This window comes from Trachypithecus francoisi, unplaced genomic scaffold, assembly GCF_009764315.1.
Source record: "Trachypithecus francoisi isolate TF-2019V2 unplaced genomic scaffold, Tfra_2.0 Lachesis_group15, whole genome shotgun sequence".
NCBI classification, from domain to species: Eukaryota; Metazoa; Chordata; class Mammalia; order Primates; family Cercopithecidae; genus Trachypithecus; species Trachypithecus francoisi.
In genome coordinates this window covers 71,567,180-71,585,266 of record NW_022681460.1, presented here as the reverse complement: position 1 = coordinate 71,585,266, position 18,087 = coordinate 71,567,180, and the positions used below count along the sequence as shown (strand labels likewise).

Genomic DNA, 18,087 nt, shown 5'->3' with positions numbered 1-18,087 from the left:
TTAGGGTAAGGGATACAGTTAGTAGAGTTCTACCGTACAATCTAGGTAGGATCACTGTGGGGCCATTCAGAGAGGAAAAAAGATACCTATACTTTATAAAGATTAAATTTTTAAAACTGCCATTGCAATTAGCAAAAGTACAGAAGTAATAATGTTTAAAATTGTAAAATAAATAGAAATATGCTGATTATAAAGTAAAATAATATAGTAAAAGATTTCATATAACCATATAGAAAAAATTAGAAGTAATTAATCCCTGCTTTTAAAAATACATAAAAGAAAGAGATAAAGTAGTAATTTATTTTAAAATAAAAAGCTAAAAGCTACAAATCCAGCTTGTAAAAGCAAACTTAAAGGATATAGTGATCCCCTCAACTGTTGTGGGAACATAGTCCTGTTGTTAACACCTTCAGATGGGGGCATGCAAGGCTCCCCAGGGCCAGTACAACAACCAGTGACCTACAGGAATTTGGCTGATGGTCTGAATCTCCCCAGTTTGAGAGTCAGGGAGATGAGGGTAGGGTTGGGTAGGAGGTGGGGTTCCCTATGAATTCTGGGCTCATGTAGAAATATTATCAAGCTAGAGGCTCCCCTGGGTTTACTGAGTATTTGCTTGTTTATATTTCTAGACAATCTAGTACCCTCAAGACAATTATCACCTATCCCTCCCCTCGCACATGGGCACATCAGTTTTGATCATTAATTCTACTACTTTATTTAAAAACAAACACAAACTTTGCCTTATTGTTTTGTAACAATGGTTCTATTAGTCATACATGCAATATTGACATCTTGTATTTTGGGGTGTATGGTATGGTAGCCTATTTTTATATAGTCTTTTCCATGTTTGTATCTTTAAATCTCCTCCTGAGTGTGAAATTATTTTAAGTGTTATTTGTTTAAGAGACAGGGTCTCACTCTGTTGGCCAGGCCAGAGTGCAGTGGTGCAACCATGGTTTATTGGAGTTTTGTACTCCTGGCCTCCAGTAGTTCTCCTGCCTCAGCCTCCTGAGTAGCTGGGACTACAGGTACATGCCACCAGGCCCAGCTAATTGGATTTTTTTTTAGAGATGGAGTCTTGCTATGTTGCCCAGGCTAGTCTCAAACTCTTGACCTGAAACAGCCCTCCTGCCTTGGCCTCCCCAAATGCTGGGATTACAGGCATGAGACACTGTGCCCAGCCTAAATGCCTTTTATAGTAAAATCCTACAGAATTATTCATAATTTACAATGTTGTCTTCCTGCCTCCTGTCTTCATTATCATGAGATACTAATGGCATTTTTTAAGGAAGACTCGAAACTTTTACAGTACCTGTTATCAAGTGGGATCATATATCTTATTTGAATTTTGACAGAATGTTTTTTTTTTTTTCTTGAAATCCTGACCTCCACACTTCTTAACTTTTCTCTTAAGTTAATTTTTTGTTTCTAAAAGTATATGGATTTCCTGCCTTTAAAAGCTTAGAGGACTGTAGACAGTGTTTGTGAGTGGATGAGGAAGTTGAATATAACTTGAGGAATATATAAGTTACTCCTACAGCTTTCTCACCCATTACCTCCATCCTCTCCCAGGGGCTTTTCCACACAGGCACACACACCCACACCCAAACCCACATCCACACACAAGCACGTGCATAGAGTGAGAATCAATGTTACTGATGAGGGTACTCCACATTCTTCCTATATTCTAGTCTTGAGTGAAACAAGGACTGAAAAGATTATAAATTCCAAAGTAAGTATACCACCTCTCAGATCTTTAAGAAGGTGTTACTCAAATAAATGATGTCATATCAGATTGCCAACATTTGTTTTCACTCTTCGTACTTTAGGCAGCTGAATGCAAAATTGATTAGTTGGGAGCTCGTGCCTGATTGCTGTATATATCTAACTTCTATAAGTGTACATAAAGTAGATGTTAACAGAACCTGTATTTTGCTTGTGTCAACTTCCTTTTCTGGAGACTTCTGGTTTTCTCATAGCACCTCCCACCTTCTAATACACTATATAACTTATTTACAGTGTTTCTCGTCTCTTATTTTTCCCCATCGTGAGGCATGGCCACTCCACTTGGCACCATGGAGTTCATAGCTAATATTTGTAGGACCAGTTTGAGTGCAGGAGAAAAGATGGAAGCCAAACAGAAGTGGCTTGAGTGGTGAATGGGACACGAGGAAGTAGATATGGTACACTACTCATTGGTGAATTTTGTCTGTGAAGGAGAGAAAGAAGGTGATAACTAGCAGAAAATATAGATTTGAGGTAGATGTGTGTGTGAGTGTGTGTGTTTGTGTGTTTAAGAATGGCACGTTGTAAACATTTATATTCTACAAAGGATAGTCTTCTTGAAAGAGGGGTTGACAGTGCAGCATAAGAAATTTTTAAGAAATCGTTGGGAAGAATTGATGTTTAATAAGAAGGGGGACAATTTCTCAGTTAAAGGGGAAAGAGAATGACAAACTGGCAGATGGAGGGAGGTTTCCTGAGTTGGTGGAGAGAGAAAGGTGTCCTCATCTAGTGGTATTTAGGTTTTCAATGAAGCATGAGATAAAGTGAAATGATACTAAGGCAGAGGAAGAAACCAGTTTGGGGAGAGAGATAGCAGTAGTGAATTTCTGTTTTGGAGTTTGGGAAAGCAAGTTTATTAGGGAATGTAGTGCAGTTGCCAGGAGTAGGGCATTTGAGGTTTGAAATCACATATTTAAAGTAAAACGAGTCTGTCTGTTGAGTGATTTTCTCCAGTTGTTTTTATCCACAGCTGCTCAGGTCCAGAGTAGGCAAGTAATTGAGCTGATCTAGGCTTGGCAAGGGGTGAGAGAGAAGCAAGGGAGATGAGGTTATTTGTAATGATCCTAATTATAGACCATGGACTCAAATTTGGACAGATTCATCAAGAAATATTTTAAAACCTTGATTATGCAAATATACTTCCATATCAAGAGTCTAGGCTTAAAATGAGATTATCTCTTTAAATCCTGTTTCTATTACTATAGGACCTCAGGCAAGTTATCTAAGCACTCTCTGCCCTAGTTTTTTTCATCTGTGAGATGGAGACAGTATTGTCACCCAAATCATAGAATTGTAATCCAAATTGAATTTACACATAGAAAAAGTTTATCCAAAAAAGTTTACTTGGTACAAATTGAGCACTCCAATTGCATGTTATTACTGTGATTAATATAATACATCCTGACCTAGTATGTTATATTTTACTTTGCACAGCAAAGAAGAAATACTTTTCTTTCTGTGATTGTCTTATTTCAGGGCAATATACATAATTCTTGTCCCCACATTTGTATTTTTACTTAACTCATCTTTAGTTATGTTATGTTATATGCCTTTATAATTATAATTGGAATGGAATGATATATAGCAAACCTCACAAAATCCAGTTATAAGCATAAAATTGGATAGCTAGTAACAATTAAGTATATTTGGTAAGTGTCAGTTTTTGGACAGCAAGATGCCTTCTGATCATCCTTTAAGATTTCATGGAAAAATATCAGACCACTCTAATGAGGACAAATGGGTTTAAGAAGTATCTTCCCCAGAGCAGGCCTTTGCCCAGAAATCAGTATTTTATCAGTCTATCAAAAGTGCATGTCCTTTGCTGTTGGTTCATTGTGTTACATATTAGGCAGTATTGCAGCACAACTTTTTTTGTTTTATTTGTTGGTGCTACAATCTTATATTATTTGTATTTTACTTTCTGTGACTTATCAGTACACATTGTTATGAATAATAATAGGTGGAGGGATATACTACTTCTTAACCTTATTGGCTTAATATTTTGATAAAGTCCGTAAAATGCAGAGATTATATGTTATCCCAGCTGGAGCACTTCAGAGTAAGGGGGCACTTTTAATAGTTATACCAGGGTGCTGATGTATAATTCCTGTATACAATCTAGTATAAAGCAGGATTTATGCTGCTTGAAGGATAATTTTCAAAATAGGCAAAAAAATCTTAACTCTTTCATGAATACAAAAAGAGCATGTTTCATTTAACTCATAATAAGAGAACCAGTAAGAAGTTATAATAGGTTCCAAAGAGAATACAAAGTGTCACCTATCTATAGTCAGATTAGGGATGCTAAAATGAGTTTACCTCTGGACGCAAAGCTGACAAACTGGTCAATATCCACAGGACAATAATCAATTGCATTCCCCTGGGCACAATTTGCATTTATATTGACAGAAGTCATTTGCGTTACTATCTGTTTTCTTCAGTTTGCAGAGTTTAAAATAGCTCAAAGAGAATTTAAGCTTTACAGGATACCCACTGATTTTTTGCCCACAGCAAAGACCTTCACAATTTTTCCCTACACAGGCAAAACTGGATGGCTGGTCAGCCTAGTTCCATGTCACATGTTCTCACTATTGTTTGCTCCATGTGATTTTGTACTTAACTGTTAACTGCTACTTTGTTAACAGTACAAATAAAATATTTGTACTGTTAATAAAAAAATATTTTTTATTTTTTAATTTTATTCTTGGATAGATTCCCATGGCTGTTGCCTTTTAAAAAGAAGATTTTTAGTAATAAAATCATAATTTTATTTTAGAGCTTATCAAGCTGCACAATATGAAGTCCCACTCCCTGTTCATATTTGAGATTAATTAGAACCCAAGCTGTTGTTATTTTGGGGTAAAATGCTACTTTTATTCTGTTTTGGTTGCCTACTCTGGGAGAACTTCAGGCATTTTGGCAAGAGGAGCTGAGCTATCTGCAGCTGTTCAAATACTTTAAGCCTTTGGGTTCATTGTGGATTTTGCTTTAACCCTCTCCCCTGACTTAAAACAAAACAAAACAAAACAAAAAACCAGCAGCCAACTGCATCTCCTGTTTTTTTTTTTTATTTCTGTTGTTTGGTAAGTGGCAGTAATACTTTTGTAACCAGAGGCTGTATTTATTTTCTGTGTTGGCAGTTCTGCCTAATGAATCAATTGGTATTGAATTCACAAAGGGAGATGCCTGTTCCCTCCCTCCATCTGTTTGCCAAATGTGTGTGTTCCCCTCAGCTCTCAATAGTGGTTTCACTAAAAAGAGCCATTAGCAAGTGGTGTTCACCTTGAATTCTCAGTTCTCAGCCTGACTGAGAAATAGTGGTATTTTCCTCTTGTGATTATGTAGAGGCTGTGTGAGGTGAAGACCCACACCTGTAATTCCAGAGAAAGCATATTTGTTGTTTAAGTATAATGTCTGGCTCTACGTGACCGATGGCTTTAGTTTGGTTCTTGAGCCTTGGTTTGCTCCATGATGGGATGTCTGCCTCTGGACAATACTGTTGTCATGGAGATTGAAATTCCCTGAAAGAGAAGACAAGAGATCAATGAATCCTAGTAGGTTCTCTCAGACTGGGAGCCCATGATGCCTTACTGGAATTGCATTACCTCCTCAGTAAATCCTTCCATACTTGTTGGTGATAGGGAGGAAATTTTTCTGAGACTCTGCATTTCTGTAAAGCTCTGAGCCTAATGATGAATACCAAGAGTTTAGGTCAAACAACTTCAGTACCCACTCCATGGGCTTTGGAGCAATTTGGATAGTATCACTACCATCAAACCAAAGGGTGGAATGGTTTTGTTGGTGTTCGGTAGTGGACCATGAAGTAGAAGTATTTGTCTCTGCATTGAAGTCAAGAATCTGGGTGGAGGTGCCAGACAACTTTCCAGCTCTTTCTAAGACAGATCTTCACATTGTAGTTATATTATTTTGTTTGAGATCTTGGAATTTCCAGGATACATACCCAATTGCTAATATTTCCAGGATACATACCGAATTGCAAATACACACTTTAAATATTTTTCAAAGGTAAGTATGAGTTATTTGGGGGTTTTGTTACCTGTGTGTATATAACAATGATGATGTTCTTTTCCCAGTGACATGCCCCAGTTTTTGATCTATTACATAGGCTTAAAAACTAATTTCTCTTGAATTTGATTTTATGAATGTTATAATATCACTCTCTTAGGTACTATGCTGGTTCATTTAACTTACTAAATAGTTTTATAAGAACTAGGTGTCATTTAAGAAGTCTTTGGAGCACTATTATTTTATTAATCTACCCTGACCTAGATAAGGGGCAGTTAACTCTTTTTAAATGTAAGGCCACTGACCCACCAAAGTCATGAACTGTTTACCTAAGAAACTTAATTGAAGCATTCCATTTATGTTTTAATCTCAGTTTATTACCCCAAAACTCCCATCTAACGTATGAATTAGTTTGGAAATTTACAGAAACAGAGAAAGTATACAACTTGCTTTTAAAGTGAAGAACATGAGGAAAACAGTTTAATACGTATAGAAAATAATAATACTGGTTAATAGGAGGAAGCTGAGAAGAGGAACACAGAGTCAAAGTGGCAAGAGACACTTGCCTGAGGGGAGCGGGGAATCCAGATACACACGAAGAGAAGAAAGGGTAGATTTGCGCAGAGGACGGTTCGACTCAAGATAGAAGAGGAGGGAGGCTCCGTAGATTGTGGGATGATGTCATTCAGAGTTAAACTTGTTTCTGCAGTCTTTGTAAATATGACGAGACTTCTAAAGGGTAGTGACTCTCACAGCACTACTTCTGCTGTTGGAGGATTTGTTCTGAATGATATCTACATCTGCTTAACAGATATGGGTGTATTCTGGAGCCTGCATTGATCTGGCCACATCAAGTCAAGGCCCAAGGGTTCATGACAGTCACATTTTATATCTAGGTTTTAATTTTTAGTTTCAATTCTGCTTGAAATACGCAAAGCAAAAAATTTCATTTTTCTTTTCACAATGTAGTTGCTCAAATGAAATTTATTATTAAAAAAATTGTATAAAAAACTTTTGTATAGAGAGATGAGGTCTCGCTATGTTGCCCAGCTGGTGTCAAACTCCTGGGCTCCCATCTCAGGCTCCCAAAGTGTTGGGATTATAGATGTGAGGCACCACACCTAGCTAAAATTTATTATTAATATATATATATTTTTTGAGATAGTGTCTCACTCTGTCACCCAGGCTAGAGTGCAGTGAAACGATCTCGGCTCACTGCAACCTCCACCTCCCAGGTTCAAGTGATTCTCATGCCTCGCCCTCCTGAGGAGCTGGGACTACAGGCAACCGCCACCGCACCTGGCTAATTTTTGTATTTTTAGTAGAGACAGGGTTTCCTCAAGTTGGCCAGGCTGGTCTCAAACTCCTGACCTCAAATAAGCCACCTGCCTTGGCCTCTCAAAGTACTGGGATTGCAGAAAGAGCCACTGTCCCTGGCCGATGTTTCAAATATTAAGTAATAATTGGGCACTGGGTTTCTGAATGGTTCATAATGAGAGTAATTTTGCATGTATTTTTAAAAATTTGAAAAAAATCATTTCCACTTGGGTATTTCCTTTTTGGCCTATATGATGTTTTTTGATCTTCTGTTTATTTTTAAAATTTTACCTTTTTTTCCAGCCATCAAACACAGACCACCTGTTGGGACCATCCTAAAATGACCGAACTCTTTCAATCCCTTGGTAAGTGTTATTAATAGTAATTAATTAACCTAAACAACTGAGAACTGTGTATTCTTTTTCTTTTTTCTTTCTTTTTTTTTTTGAGACAGAGTCTCACTCTGTTGCCCAGGCTGGAGTGCAGTGGTGTGGTCTCAGCTCACTGCAACCTCTGCCTCCCGGATTCAAGCAATTCTCCTTTCTCAGCCTCCTGAGTAGCTGGGACCAGAGGCGCCTGCTGCCACTCCTGGCTAATTTTTTGTATTTTAATAGAGACACGGTTTTACCATGTTGCCCAGGCTGGTCTCAAACTCCTGAGTTCAGGCAGTCCACCCGCCTTGGCCTCCCAAAGTGCTAGGATTACAGGCCTGAACCACTGTGCCCGGCCGAGAACTGTATATTCTTAAATAGGAGCTAATCACCAGCTTTTCTTACATGGCATGTTAATGTTAAAAGAATCATGTCATTGACATTTAAAAGCAGTTAAACTTCTAAGGGCAATGCAATAAACAGATATTGCCTTTCTTAGGAGAATTGTGTGGTTTGAAATCATGTGAGCCAAAAGGACTTGATTTACAGGGATGAATGTAATTGTAGGTTTTACCTCCTTCGTATTGAGTCATCTTAACCTTCAGCTTTGCACGCAAAAATATATATATAAATATACAGTTACAATATAGCCGACTTCAATTCACTGCCTTAAATTTGCTTTTGGCTCACTTTTTATTTAGTACATGTCATCAACTTAGCTCACCTGGTTTAAATTTGTCTAAATTGTTAAAAGCTAAATTCATTTTTATACAAAAATGCAAGAAAACACAGATGAGAATTCTGATTTTGTTTTAATTTCTAGGGCAATGTGTCTTTCAACTTATTGTTTAACCTACTTCCTCTGTTTGGTTCAGTGTTTTTTTTTTAAGTTTTCTCTTTGGGTAGCTAAGGAGATGCTGGAGAGAAGAGCAGCACCCGAAGCCTCCCTCTCCTGTTTCAATAAAAGGGATGCCCCCTTTTTAATTTCTTTAAATGTTGGGCTTCTGTGTGAGTTTTTATTTTGGTGGGTGAAGGGGCCTGCAAAAGTTGGACAAACAAAAGACATATTACTGGTTTGCTTAGCTTGTAAAACAAGGGGCAAATTTTGATGATATCTGAGTTTTCTTTTAACTCTACTGATCTCTGATACTCTGTCTTTAGGGGACGAAGAAAGAAATTGCAATATCTGTTGTTTCCAAAGAGTTGAGTATTGATTATAGGATCATTTTAATGAGATCTGCAAAAGGACAGAAAAACCAAATCGATCAGGATGGGAGGAACATATAATTAAGATGAGTTTCATGGATAGTGAGCTGGACAATGTGGCTGGAAGAAAATGAAGTGTCCTTGGGGGAGATGCCCCTGGAGGAAAATCTTCTTTATTGGGAAAAAAAGGAAGGGCCCTCTGCCTACTGTGCAGTGCATTTAATAAGCTGTGCTTTCTCTTCATTAACTTCCTCTTTTTCCTACCAACAGACGGAAAAGGGTGGTACCTTTTCTCACCCATCATAAGGGTCATAGTGACACTCCTATGACAAAAGACAGGTCAACCAGAAAAGCACAAGAAATTTACTTAATCAAAATTTTACCTGACATGAGAGCCTTCAGAAGACTCAAAAACAACAGGGAAAAGTATCTATTTTTACACTTAGATTGAGTGAGGAATGGATGACTGCGTGGAATTGTGATTGGATGAAAGGGTATAATTTAATGATAATAGACTGAGAAGGGAATTCCAGCAAGGCCTATCTGTTCAGATTCTTCTTGGCTTCTCCCTGCCGCATATTCCTCTAGGGACAGGATATCTGTCGCAGGAGAATCTTCAGGAGAGAAGGGTGAAGGTCACAGTGAACTTGCTAGATTTTATGGCTTGCTTTGGGCAAGAGGAGTTCTAGTTTTTATGACCCACCTTGGGGAAGAGGAATTCTGATTTCTGTTTATCACTTTGGAAGAAGAAAGAGGGGCAGGAGACAAGAGACCCAGAGGTCAGAGAGACCTTACTTCTGAGGCCTTTCAGTCTCCTTCATTTCAAAGTACTCAACCCACCATGTTCTGAGCCCTGACACCTGTTTGAAAATACTTTCTTAGAATTTTCTGTGTAGCACTGCTTTGAGATGTATCCCAACATGGTGCTAATGATCATTTAATTTTTTTCTTGGATACTTGTTGGGGAATTTGGGAGAAGACTTTTTATTTCAGCAGACATAATATTTTTTCATCATCCAAAGTAACCAAATACATTCTTGGCATTCAATATATATTCAATAATAAGCCTGTCTTCGAATTGTTCCTTTTTCTATTTCAGCTGACCTGAATAACATACGTTTTTCTGCCTACCGTACAGCAATCAAAATCCGAAGACTACAAAAAGCACTATGTTGTGAGTTATTCTACCAAAGTTAATCAATCTGTTACTTGAATTGCCTTAAAAAAAAAAAAAAAAAAAAAAAAGAGAGAGAGAGAAAGATAATGGAGTGTTTGCCGAGTTAATCTGGTTTTCAGTGTGCCTCACTCAAGGAGTTGGTTTTGTTTCTATAAATGTTTTATTACTTGCCCCATCAGTGTGCAGTACTAAACACATGCCATTCTTACTTGGAGAACAAAATTAACCAAAACACAGCAGTAATGTAAAAAGCTTTTTCAAAAATTGTGCTGCCACCCAGTTTAAGAGGATTAAATCAAAGAAAGTATTAAGTCATGTGTTTTCAGTACCTTTTGCCCATTTGGAAGTGTAGAGTTCCAGTTTGTCTCAATTTGTATGAGACAAATGTGTATAAAGAAACACTAAAAAATCACATTCCTGATCTAAATTTGAACTGGCACCTTAACAAGTTAGATAAAAGGCTCTGTTTTCTTTTAAATATATCTTGAGACAATTAGTATTATCAATGCATTTTTCCTGTGGAGGATGTGTTCAGAGTGGAATTCTGTGACAGTCCTTTCATCAAAAGGATATTTTCCCCCCAAAATAACCTAAAATTAAGTAACAGTGTGAATACTTAGCATATAGATTTATGCTATCTGGATTCTATTTGTGGTTGTAGTTCTAATGATTGAGTCTACCCTAGACCTTGTCAGATAGTTGATATGGAAAGTGGTATTTACCTATTCTTTTAAGATAGGGTAAATTGAAAAGATCCAAGTATTCTTGTTTGCTACCTTTTGTTAACTGTTAATATATGTCTAGGCAGTTCAGTGATGCTTTGAAAATTATGCTTTGAAAAATGATATGTTAGGGTTGAAAAATCTGCTCCTTGAAAGTCAACAGAAATTAGCAATAAATTTTAAGCTGGCTACATGAAGAGAGTTGAGGAAAGAGAGGTATAATGTCATTCAGAGAAAACAGCAATGCAAAGCTTGAAAATAAGAAAAGCTTAAGCTATATATGGAAGAGAGGTCTACAGGGCTGAAAGACACCTCCAGATAAGGCAATGCAAGGAAGAATGAGATGACCTTGACTCTTGCATAATCCACAGAACCTCAAAGATAATTAGCAGGTTGTAGTAGTTGCAGCAAGTGTTGCAGAATTACCAGGACAAATAAAAGAAAGCCACCACACTCTAGCTACTGATCAGTATGTTGAGCGAAAAGAGAATAGGAAGTAAATTATGAACACACAAAAGGGATGTTTGGTCTGCGCAGGAGTCTGTGGTGACAGCAGTTTTGAAAGAGTCTCAGCTGCACCTCCAGAATCCAGCTGATGGGTCTGGAAGTTCTTCTCATGCCTGGTGAGCTGTAAAATGAGGACAGAAGACTCAGCCACAAAATTTCCATTGACAGAAGACTGTTTTGTGTCGTTATGAACATGGTCCCAGTTTTCAACAATACTTCTGGGTGGATAAACATATGAACACATTTGGTGTTTTCTTCTCTTGGTTCTTTGGATTCCTAAAGAAAAAACCCCCCTCCTCAGCTCTTCCCCTCAAACCTGAGATGAACAGAAGGGACCCCTCCAACTTCTAAACTAAATTGGTAGTGACAAACAACTAAATGACAGAAAAGAGCTAGCTTGTATTGGATTTCAAGTATATGAGGTGCTTTTTTCAGAGCCAACTGGCCTTCACTTTTCCCACTGCCTTCTCCCACTGCCCTCTAGCCAAGGCCTGTGGGCCACTCCTGGAGCTCAACAGTTTATTATTAATCTGCTTCTTCCTCTCCCTTCCTTTCCATTTACTAGAAATACCCTGACCCTTTCTCTGCAATGGCCTATAACCCTTTATTCCTCCCAAATACTGTTAAAGATTTACCTCTTTTGGAAACATTTACAAGCTAATCCTACCTGTCTCCACAGTTTTCCCAGTAGTTTATGATTGCCTGTAATAGCAGGTTCTCTCACCATAGTGGCAAGTGCTTGTCTTTGTGTGCTCGAATAATGTTAGTTGGATTGCCCTGTCTCCACTGTGAACTACTTTCGGTCATGGCTGTCTCTCATTATGTGCAAATCCCCACCCAGCATAAGGCAGAGGGCAGTGTCATTGTTCATTCATTTGTTGGGCTCCAAGATTGTGCAGGAAATAAAACATTATAAAGGGACTTGATTCTCACAATCAAGGAACTCATATTTGGAGAACGTTGCACAGGGACCCAATGCCCTGCTTACAAAAGATTCCTGGTGCCCGCAGAACAGAATGGTCTTTGCCTGGCTCACCTCTTTGTCCACCTCCTTCCCTCTGCTCCACCGGGGTATCACCATTTCATCATGCACTTAGTGATAGAAATGGCAAACTCTGTATTCCATTCCTCCTGCCTAAAAAGCACTTGTCCTAGCTCTTTGTATAGGTTGGTGCAAAAATAATTGCAGTTTTTGCCATTAAAAGTAAGTTAGGATATTTCATTAAAAGTAATGGCAAAAACCTCAATTACTTTTGAACCAACTTAATACTTCTGTTCTTCCCTTGGCTGGTACACTCATTCCTGTAGTTCTCAATGTTGTGGATCACCTCTCTTTTAATGAGGTTTTCTATGGCTCCTCATAGAACTGTTTCTATGGCTCCTCATAAAACTGTTCTTTTCCTTAGATGACACTTCTGGTGCTTGGTTTAGACACTAAGGCAAAGTGTCAGTCATAATTTTTAATATTCTGTTTATTAGTTATTGTTTGCTTCTCCATCATGGGAGGGATAAGTCTGTGTTCTTCTCTACTTAGGATCTCAGACAATTTCTGGCACAGAGCAGGGGTTGCTTAGGACACCCTGAGTGAATGATTTGAGTTTGAAGGTTATATAGCAGTACGCCAGAAGACGTGTCCAACGAGATTTATAGCAGCACTTTTTAATAGTAAATTTATTCAGTTTTGGCATATTTATAAATATAGTACAGCAACAAAAATCAATGAGCTAGTAATCAACATCAACATGATTTAATCTTAGAACTATAAAATTAAATGAAAAGACTAAATAGCAGAAAAAAATTTCTACCACTTTGTTCCATTTATATGTAGTTCAAACCCGTGCAAAGCTAACTGCTTTATTATTTAGGGACACATAGACACTTTTAAAAACTGAAAGTGAAATTCAAAGGTTAATGGTTAGCCCTGTAATTGTAAGAGGATGTAATTAGGCAGGATTTCCAAAGGGCTTCCAAGATAGTGGTAACATTCTATTTTTTTTAGCTGTGTGATAGACTAATGGTTATTTGTTCTATTATTTTCTTTTAGACCACACATATGTATTTTCTGTATTCCTTTGTATTTTGATTTTGAAACTTTATGTGATAGGTAATAACAGAGAAGCAAAAGAGAAGTATGTTCTGAGGACGAAGAGAGTCCCCTCATTATGAAGAAGAAGGCAGGTTTCCTTGATTAGTGGGCATATGAGCCAGGCTATAAAAGGCACCTGGGATTTAGGCATGAGGCAGTTAATTGGGGATAAGAAGGGAAGGAGTTATCTGTTTGAGAATTAAGGTGTGGATGGTGTTCAGGGAACATCAAGTTATAGAGTCTGAATGGAATAGCTTAGCTATTTGTCCAATATCCAGAAATTTCCTTAAAGTTAGTTTAGGTCAATTTGAAGGTCATTTCTTTCCTGAAATTCCTTTCTATTTTGTTCCTCAAGTTCTTATTGTGTTGTATTTCATGTTTGGATATTTTTCATTGTAGAATGGGAAGCCATGAGGCATTTTCTTTATTGTGGGAGTTTACAGATAGGGCCAGAGGTGGAAGTATGCTTTAGAGAATAGCTAAGCAAGACCAAAGGGCAGAGAACAGAGAATGGGTAAATAGTTCAGGCAAAGGATAAGCCAGGCTGAGCTGTCTGGGAGTTGTCGGAAGGGAGATGAGGGTCTGGATTTTTAAGGCTGCCTGAGGGAGAACTGATGACTGGGGGAACTGGGTAGTTGGTAAATTGTGGAGGGTAGAAGAAGGAAGGATGTTAGGATATTTCATGGTTTGCAGATTGGATTTCATCATGACAAGAAGGCCAGGCCTTTATGGGTAGAGGTTCCTGAAAGAGAATTATGTAGCTCTTGTAGGGATCAGAGCAATGATATGCGGGTCAAGTGTTGAGGCAGGAGATCAACAGGAGAAAAGAGAATCTGGAACCATCCAAAGAGAAGCAATAGCAGAAGTAAGGGGAGTGAGTGAGGGCCTCAGGCTCACAGAGTGAAAGGCCCGATGTGAAACCTTGAGCTCTGCCTATATTTCTGTGGAAGAGGAGATAGGGGAAATGCTAAAATAATAATAACAAAATAATAATAATAAAAAAAGAATGGCTACATAACTTGACACCTGGAGAAGTGTCAGAGAAGCCCAAGATTGAGTGCTAAACAGTGTTCATTGTTTTGCAGAGCGGAAGAATGATGATGCATTTCTATTCCATCCCCTGTGCCTTATATGTGGGGTTAAAGAAAAAGTCAGAAAGTTGGATAGAAAATGATTCTGCTGTTTGTTTCATTTACCACATGACTGAGCTGTCATTTGTCTCCCTTTTAAACTAGAAAATCTTAATCATAATTTTCTATGATTTAAATGCAGTCAGTTCTTTAAAGGTACGTAAATGTGACACACTTCAGGAAGATTTATGCTTGACTTAGGCACTACGACAAAGTGTCAGAGTAAATCACTAAAAATTGAAGACATGATAGTCTGTGGGATGTGGCAAATCAGTGTCACAGCTACAGAGTGTATCACCAGGGAGACTTCAGAAAGAAATATAGGGACAGCCTGATGCAGGAAATGGACTTTTTGGAATTTGGTCTGTTGTCACCTGATGCCATGTGGTGATCCAATAGTAGTGCTGTGTCACTGGCATAATTAATGCTGGAATTCAGAAAACTTTGAGCCTTTTGGCCATATTTGAATATGTTCGTTGGTGTCTGTGGGGAGCTGTAGTTCCCTAGCTACTGCCCTTTATTAAACACTTTCCTTTGTCAGGCACTTTGCTTCTGCCCTCTAGAGGTTTACAGTTGAACACTGTACAGTTGACCCTTGACACCCAAAGCTTAACATTAACAGTCAAAACATATTTAATATGCTATGTATTGTATACTCTTACTCTACAACAAAGTAAGCTAGAGAAAAGAAAATATCAAGAAAATAATAAAAGAAAATACATTTAATATTCACTAAGTGGAAGTGATCATCATAAAGGGTCTTCATCCTTGTCGACTTCATGTTGAATAAGCTGAAGAGGAGGAAGAAGAGGTTGGTATTGCTGTCTCAGGGGTAACAGAGGCAGAAAGGGTAGAGGAGGTGGCAGAGGAGGCAGGAGAGGCAGGCATCCTCAGTGGTTAACTTTAATTGGAAAAACTCCACGTGTAGGTGAACTCTCACAGTTCAAACTTGCGCTGTTCAAGAGTCAAGTGTACAGGGCAAAGAAACGAGGTAAGAATGACAGTGAAAATTCCAAGTGGTTCTTAGTTTTTTTCTGACACCATCTCTAACTCATATGAGGATTATTTGACTTATTTTTGCTATTAGCTTAAGTTTACCAATGATACATTTGACATCTGAAGGAAATGAATTGTTTCGTTATCCAGACTTGTATGTTTTATGTTTATCTTTTTTTTTAAAAAAAAAAAAAAGAAAAAAAAAGTCTTCCCTGTTGAGTTGTTTTTGAAATCATTTAATCTGTACAGGTTTAAAGCAGTTCTTTTAATTTGTAGATAACTTGAAAAAATAAGTAATTCTATGTTAGTCAGAGAGCTAGCATGGACACATTTCATATATGTCTTTAAAAATTCAAAATTAGTAGTTATTGAATGGCTACAAATGGGTAAGTACAAAAGAAGCTATTTGTTCATTTTAGTTAACTGTCAGAATATGTCATTTTTTTTGAGAGAACAGTTTTTGCATCAGGTGAAGAGAAGTTGGTTTTATATGTATATAACCTTATTTTTTCTCTTTGCCTCTTATTTTTAATGCTAAAAAGTTAAATATATAGCATATATGTATATAGCCAAATATTTTCTCTTTGCCTCTTATTTTTTAATGCTAAAAAGTTAAAAAATAAGAAAAAATAAGATTAGAGTTCTTCTAGTCTAATTTTCTTATGCCAAAAGCTTAAATACAGAGACAGAGAAAGAATTTTATAAAAACTGATTTCTATGAGCAGACCTTGAGTTAATGTGGGCTCTAATTTTCCTTACCCAGATGTTTAGATTTGGAAGAGTCATCTCCGCACTCAATAAATGTATAAATACATGGTAGTTTGGTAATCTGCTTTGTCTGTCTGTTTTCAGTTAGTGAATGAATGACTCAAAATTGATTAAATAAAAAAAGATTTTGTTGTTTTCATCTAAACTCCTCCTTCAGGTTTTTGCAGGCCTCCCCTTGGGCAGTGTGTGCCTGGCCCATGCATTTCTCCTGTAGGCAAACACCACTCATGAGTAAGCCACACGTCACCCACACTGCAGTCCACCATTCCTTAGAGCCTCTGGGCTTGATTGAATTCTTGCCTTTTCTCAAGCACTTCTCTAAACCTGGAATTCTTTTCTTATTTCATGTGGATCTCTTGTATTCTATCCATTTTTCAAGGCCTATTTCAAATCGCACCTCTCCAAGGGCCTTTTCCAGTTGTCCTTCCTCTCCTAGAAGTAGTAGCTCTAGCAGAAATTTGCATATTCTTCTCATAGGGCATGTTTACTCCTCCTTTTAGTAAAGCCATCAGTATGTCTTTGAGAGCGGGGGATCTGCCTTTGCCTCCTGTGCACACCCTCCTGGCTCTAGCACCAGCCATGCACATGAAGAGTGAGAATGGGAACAAATTTATGAAGACCAATGGATGTGGGGACTGTCCTGGGAAGCTCTAGTACTTCTTCTTAGCTACAGGTCACCTCTGGTCAGAGCATCATCGGAAGTAAACCAGGTTAGGGCCAGATTGTGATCTTATAGATCAGGCTTGATTCAGCAGGCAGTGGAGAGCTGTTATTTTTCTACAAAACCTGTTTTTTAGTACGGAGCATCTTCCGTAAACTTGGCATGTAATGATGTACATGATAAAAAACTGCTTGAGAACAATTAGTTTGGCTGTGATACAAAGAATGAAGAGAGCAGTTCACAGGCTGTTTGCAGGAGTTAAGATGAGGAGAGCAGTGTAATATTTGAGATGTGTTGCCATTTGAAGTAGATTGAGAGATTTATGCCTTGCTACATTTAAAAGCAAAAAGAGCCTGGCAAAGGGAAAACCAGAAAAAGAAAGTAGGAAAAATTAATATTCCAAAGAGCAAAAAATGGGATAAGATTGGGAAGCGACAGAGTCCAGATTCAAAAGTATGAAAGTGTGGTAAAATGTAAGAATAGAAATGTGTTTGTTTCTTTAAAAGCTGAAATTTAGCTAAAAAGGATAGACTCTTAAATTGAAGAATCAAACTAAACACTTGAGACTAGAAGTGCCTTTGTTTTTATGTTGTTATGTAATGTAATGACTGTACACATTCCTTCTTCTCCCCTGGTTAGTGGATCTCTTAGAGTTGAGTACAACAAATGAAATTTTCAAACAGCACAAGCTGAACCAAACTGACCAGCTCCTCAGTGTTCCAGATGTCATCAACTGTCTGACAACAACTTATGATGGACTTGAGCAAATGCATAAGGACCTGGTCAACGTTCCACTCTGTGTGGATATGTGTCTCAATTGGTTGCTCAATGTCTATGACACGTAAGTTTACATTTTTCTCATTAAAATATAATCATTGAATGAAATATGTTAATAGAAAATGTCTGATTTTTAAGTGAAATTTTTTAATAAGTGCTTTCAAATTAGTTTCCCAGTGGAAATATTTATGTTTGTTGTTGAAAATGAATGACTTTACAAATCATTGAGCTCTTAACAAACGATAGAACAAAAAAGAATGTGTATCTTTCATTTTAAAACTTTGCTTCAATTTACAAAGACTGTCAAATTTATAGTATTCTTTGCCAAGAAGCTAGGGAAACAATATAGCTAAGTCCTACTTCCTTCTTGTTTCATAATGTCTCACAGTATTTCTTTTTTCAAAATAAAAAATCTTCTATTTATTGTTATAAATTACAATAATTTATTAGCTCATAATAATCTGCTCTACAATCTTTGTAATCCAACTGAAGAGTGATTTGAATGGCCATGAACGAGATAGTCTTTTGTCCCGTCCAGCGGGATCATTAACACAGACC

The 18,087-nt window shown here is 37.5% G+C and overlaps 1 protein-coding gene across 11 annotated transcripts in view; it reads left to right on the top strand.

The window, feature by feature from the left end:
- UTRN (utrophin) overlaps nt 1-18,087 on the top strand; it is a 596,706-nt gene that overhangs the window by 502,261 nt on the left and 76,358 nt on the right. For all 11 annotated transcript variants that reach the window (XM_033235159.1, XM_033235162.1, XM_033235163.1 and 8 more), the window contains 3 exons: nt 7,432-7,493; nt 9,805-9,879; nt 17,392-17,593. In XM_033235159.1, the coding sequence (XP_033091050.1) occupies nt 7,432-7,493; nt 9,805-9,879; nt 17,392-17,593 (339 nt within the window). The remainder of the gene's footprint in view (nt 1-7,431; nt 7,494-9,804; nt 9,880-17,391; nt 17,594-18,087) is intronic.